This window comes from Monodelphis domestica, chromosome 6 (assembly GCF_027887165.1).
Source record: "Monodelphis domestica isolate mMonDom1 chromosome 6, mMonDom1.pri, whole genome shotgun sequence".
NCBI lineage: Eukaryota > Metazoa > Chordata > Mammalia > Didelphimorphia > Didelphidae > Monodelphis > Monodelphis domestica.
The window spans coordinates 176,733,775-176,739,774 of record NC_077232.1 but is presented as its reverse complement, the minus strand read 5'-3'; the positions used below and the strand labels follow the sequence as shown (position 1 = coordinate 176,739,774).

Genomic DNA, 6,000 nt, shown 5'->3' with positions numbered 1-6,000 from the left:
AAACCTCTAAAAATATCATACTCCTTGCAGAGAGAAACAAATTTCTACCCTGCCTTCAGTCTCCCCAAAATTTAATCTTAACAGTTTCCAACATCTAGGCTTGAAATTGGCCTTGAGACTAACCTCTATTAACCCCCCCCCCCCCCCAATTTAAAAGTGTGATGGCATGTTAAGTGACTACCATATGGGTAAATTCAGGCCTAATTTAAATATAGGTCTTGTGAATTCAGGATCTAGGCATTTCCCTTTGTGTCATGTAAAATTAAAGCTTATTTTTTAACACTTAATCCCATAAGCCACTTGAGCACTTTGCATTAGGTTGGGAGTGAGGCATGTCCTTTTGAATTGTTAAATATAGGTTGGGGGCCTTGAACTATGCTATGTAATTGTCATGTTGGGAAGCTGTTGTTTTTCCTTAAAGCTAACCATGACCCCGATAAACTGTCTTAAAATTATGAGGCAAAAGTTCACGTGATGAATATACAATCTATTTCAAATGAACTGGTATATATTACTTTTGAATTAAATTTCCCACACTTTTGATATTCTCAAATATCCTAGGACCATGGATTTAATGCTTTCAGACAAGTGGCTTTCAAAGTTCTTTGATTCCCCCATCCCTCTACTCTTCTACTCCAGTCCTTTGAACACCCTGTAGCCCAAGGAATTTTCCTTGAAGGCAAATCTGAACACGTGGACTCCCACTCCACACAACCTCATTAACTTATTTCCATTAGTCAAATAAACACTCTTCTGTTAGCTTCTAAAGCTGTAGGCCTTAGTATTATTATCCCAATGTGTGAAGCCCTTCCTGATCCCCATTTCCAATGAAACTGTGAGCATGAATGTGTGTGCGTGCGCATGTGTAATTAAACTACATGAATTCCAGGCCTGGTGTTCTACCCACTAAGCCACCTAATTACTCCTTTATTTATCTATATATGCATTCTTGTCTTCCCCATTAGAATGTAAACATGCTTTCCCTTAGGGAATTTGACTATCTCCAGCACTGGTACTTGGCACAAAGGAGGCCAATAAATACTTGTTGATGGAATAAATGGCTTTTACTCAGGAGAATACAACGGTAACAGACTCAACAGGTCTGCAAATGGCTTTATCAGGTAATACCCAATCCAAACAACAACCTTGTGAAATAAACTTGATTTAAGTGATAATTTTGTTAAAATCTTATTTTACAAATGACAAAACTGAAGCCCAGTAAAGTGAATTTAGTTTTTCTAGACATGAGGTAGTGGCATTTTCCCCCCAGAGATCTATTTTCTCCTCAGAGCTGTATAAAGGTATCCCTTTTATTTACTGGCATGAATTACCATCCACCTCACAACATCTCAGTACTTTAAAATCTTTCTATATTGTGCTTTAAAGATAGTAATCAAAGTCACAGAAAGGTAAGTCATTGAGAAATAAGGAAAAGAACACAAAATTATAGTTTGCTGCAAGATTTGTAGATAACTGTCCACTTCAGTAAATAAGCTTGTCAGGTGGTATTTATTTTTTTTTCAAACCACTACAGGGTGACTGCTAGTTGATGGATATTTTACCTTCCCAAAGTAAAACAGTACTGAAAGCTTCTTTATTGGAGTGGAAGGAGCACCCTTTACTGTACCCTTTTACACACATTCATTCACTGTTAATAGTTAAAACCTGCAAAAGCATTTCAGATTGAATTTCACAGTACACATTCACTATTATAACTTACCAATATTATGTAATACTAGTCAGAAAAATAAAATGACAGATATATAGATACAGAAATAAAGACAAAATGAAAATCATTTTGTAATCAAGACAGATTTAGCTCTTAAATTTTTGTGCAAGTAGTGAATCCTAAACTTCACAGAAAAAAAAAAGAAAAAGCCAAGGTTCTCAAGTGCAGGTCCAGGTTGAACCACTAACACCTTGGGGCTTGGAAAGTGTGACAGTTTCTGGGAAAGCCTGGGCAGAACATACCACAATACTGTCCTCTTCTATAGGGCTGAGAAGTAGCACAGCATAGGCAACTTAGTGAAGAGGTTCTAGCCCTCACACCTTGTATGAAGGCTATTTCCTTTCTTCCGAGAGCCATTAAAAAAAGTTTGCTTTTATCATTCTGTGTGAGCTGCTTTTGAAAAAGACAAAGCCTTGATTTCTATCTTTGCCCTAATACCTTTGGCTGAACTAAATAGAAATGTTAATTTTGTTAGCAGGTCAACTCTACTTAAGAAGCCTATCTGAAAGGAAGCCTGTTGAAGAAGGGAAAAGAAAACGCAATGGTCAGAGGACAAGAAACAATTCTTTGTGGCAATATTCCCTTGCTTATAAATAACTTAAGATAGAAATTACTGAAGCAAGTAGCAAATTGGCCAAAATATATATTTTGTTATCCACTGCTAACCAATTCCTCATTTACTAAACTACACTTCCAATACTTCTGGATCTAATTCTTTTCTAGACAAGGATTTGTAGCAACTGATGTTATTTTCCTGTAAAATTTCAAAGTTAAGTTTATGTTCTATTATTTATGCTGAATGGTTTCATTAACACAGGAGGTATCACATTCATTTTACTCTGGAAATCCAAACTAATGCATTTACAGTTTTGTTTAAAATCAATTTCTTCATCAGCTGGATTTATGATGGGGAAATGCTTCTTAATCTTCACTCCATGCCTCTGTTATCATAGCTGACATGCATATAATACTTTAAGGTTTACAATGCCCTTTCCATACAGTTTCTCACTGGATAAAAATTCTTGGATTATTTCCATGTCAAATATTACTTGGGAAAGCAGGATTTAAAGTTGGCTGCAACAGAACAAAAAAAAATATCTGTGCAGACGATGTGGTAACTATGTACTAGGTAAAACAATTTCCAGACTAAAGTATATGGTTTTTCCTGTTCAAATGTTCTGCTTTTCTAGCAAACCTGGTCCATGAAATAATTCTCTTTGAGGAAGCCTCCACTCACAATTCATTCTTTTACCATGATAAAATACAAAGATTGGTGTGTGCACAATTTTGCTCAAGTTATCTTTAGAGGCTCAGATCTACAACAAAGATGAATAATAAAACTCTAGGCAACTCACCCTAAAAGAAAAGTAGTGCAGAGTTTTGATAGAACTGATGCGTTTTTATCTTTGTAGGGAAAAATTCCCAGTGAGAGCCCCTATAATACCCTAGTAGCCCATGCTGTGTAAACTCACAATCTTAAGAGTGGTCTGGGGAGCCCTTGAGAAGTTATAGGACTTGGCTAAGGCCACAGTCAAGTATGTGTCAGAGCCTGGACCTGACCACCCCAGACTTCCTTGATTCAGAAGGCAGTCTTGATTACATTATATTACGCTGTCTTTCAACACTGGTTAAGTCTGCTAATAACATTTCTAGTCCTTACCCCAAACCAATTTTCTTGGGCTCTTGCCCTTTCCCTGGAAACTTGGGACTTTTTAACCTGTCATAAAACACAAAAGAAAAAAAATGACAAAACCCAATTCTCCAAATCTTTCCTTAAACTGTTTTCAAAACAAATATAGATGAAAACAGTCAAATCATAAGAACAGAGTAAAAGATGACTTTTAAGAAGTATTTTTGAATCCTGTGTAGAGTAAGAAAGCACAAGTATTGGTTTGAGTTTTCTGATGGGTAAAGGTACATGACCATTTACAAGATTACTACAAAGATATGTAACACATAGAAATTAGATCTGAACCAAAAAATAAAACAAATTTACAGCTCCAAAAATTTGGGATCAATGTTTAATGCTCAGGATTTTGTTTGGTTAATGCAATTCAAAAAAATTATGCTTTCCTAGAATAATTTCTTCTGAATTCTTTTAGGAGTTTAAAATAAACTACCAAACAGCTTTTTTTTTCTTTTCTTTTTTTTTAGAACCACCAGATTTTACTTCTGGAAAATCTAATATCTTTCAAAAAGTTATAATTCTAATACCATCAACACAAAAGAAGTTAATTTCTAATATTTCATGTTCTTTAACTTTTCTGCAGCCAAAGACTCACATTTTTAATTACAGTACTGCAAGGCACATACAGAACCCACCTCCTTCAAAACACAAAGCAGATATACTCCCTGAAATAGAATTTAAAAATCCTTAAACAATTAGAAATACTACAAAGTTAGCAATTTCTAGTTAAAAATTTTGCTCCTACAGGACCATGCACTTTTTTCCTGAAATCAATTTAGCAAATATCTATAAATGTTCTTTCTTAAATATTTGTACTTGAAATGTAAATAAAATGTCTCTGAAGAGCACTAACCTGAAAGTACATGACAAATGTTAAGTTATTGCCTTCATTATAGATTGCATCATCTCTGATATTTTCAAGGATGTACAAATTTAATGATGGGATAACTATGTATGAAACATTTAAATGTCTTGAACCTTCTCCACCACCCTCCTCATTTCTTGGTTCAATGCAGGTTTCTTTTCAAAAGGACAGTGTATTGTCCTTTTGCTCAGTATGAATAGGAGCAGGACAGTTTAATTGCCTCTACTAAATTTAATGCAGCTTAATTAGGGACCATGTATATATTTTCTTTGAAAGTTTTATGTTTTCTTTTGGTCAAGCACGTCTAACCATAAAAGTAAATGGACTTTTAAGAGGTAGATTTTTTCCATGATGCACTTTGTTATAATAAATAAATGTACTGTCAAGAAAATAAAAACAAGTAATGGGTAGGTTCTTAGCATAGGAATCAAATGTAAAAGAAAATAAAACTAGGTATGTTTGATACAATCTGACATTTTAACAGTCATAATAAGTATTGGATGCTGTTTTATAATCAGTGCATTCTGGATTGGACTTTTCCTTCTTAGGATCAAAAAACTAGTCTGCCAATTGTACTGAATCCTCCTCCTCCCCCTCCCCCCGTTGGTCCACAGCTTCCTGGAGGGTCATTGTCATCAAATCCATTGGGCCGAAAGGAACAGGAAGCAGAAGCAGCCTGTAGTGCACGTGTTCGAGCATTCAGCTCTTGTTCCTGAAATCCAAACAAATTGATGAATATAATGGAAGTCATATCAAAATTTACTTTTAATAGAACATCTCAGTATTTTACATTCAGGAACAAATGGGTTTTACACATTTTAGCACACTAATCTTTAAAATATCTCTGTATGTAAATCTTAATTTTATAGCTGGAAAAACAAAGTACCAGTAAATATTTAAATTCATAGGTAGATCAGGAAGGGAACAATGGCAGGGCTCCACTAGAACCACATACATTATTACCCTTTAAGCTTCTTAAGGGCAGGGACAGTCCAATTTGTCTTTATATTCCTAGAGTCTAATCTATAGTAGATGCTTAATAAATGCATGTTTATTGATTTATTAATTGATGATCTAAAGATCTAGATTCAAATACTACTTTGGCTAAAACACTTTTTGGTGACCTTGGACAAGTCATTTCATTTTGACCTCGGTTTTCTTCCTTGGTAAAATGAATGTTAAACTCTATGATCTTTAAGGTTCTTTCCCTCTAGCTATACATCCCAAAATCCTATATCAGAAAAAACAGCTTGTTAGGTTTCTCTACATTTAGTAAATGCCATTTTTTTTTAAATTAGGAAAAGATTTAATCTTTGTATATACTGTGGGGTAAATTACATTAAGGCATTAATTAGCACATATAAAAACCAGAACATACAAAGCATTATTTTAACCCTATGGATATTTTGGAAACTATTGATTATAGCAAACAGATTGAAGGCAAAACAACAACAACAACAACAACAACAACTGTCAACTAAGTAGAGAATCGAATTCCCTCCACATTTTCTCAAAATTTCAAAAGGGCATTTTTAGGTACCATCTATTTGGTCTCAGAGTAATACACGTGAAAAAAACAAATCCTGATAGCAGGGCTCAAAATTTTATAGATTAAGTTTAATGGTAAGAGGCTTCAGAAGCTATACATAAATACCTTGTAAAGTATTTAAAAAACAGCTGGATTATATAGGGATATAAGATCTTTGATTTGGATGGGAC

The 6,000-nt window shown here is 34.4% G+C and overlaps 1 protein-coding gene across 1 annotated transcript in view; it reads right to left on the bottom strand.

The window, feature by feature from the left end:
* Positions 1–1,490: 1,490 nt before the first annotated feature.
* Positions 1,491–6,000, bottom strand: part of USP38 (ubiquitin specific peptidase 38) — a 47,226-nt gene continuing 42,716 nt past the window's right edge. The window contains exon 10 of the mRNA XM_001367308.5: positions 1,491–4,993. Coding sequence (XP_001367345.2) covers positions 4,832–4,993 — 162 coding nt within the window. The 3' untranslated portion in view covers positions 1,491–4,831. The remainder of the gene's footprint in view (positions 4,994–6,000) is intronic.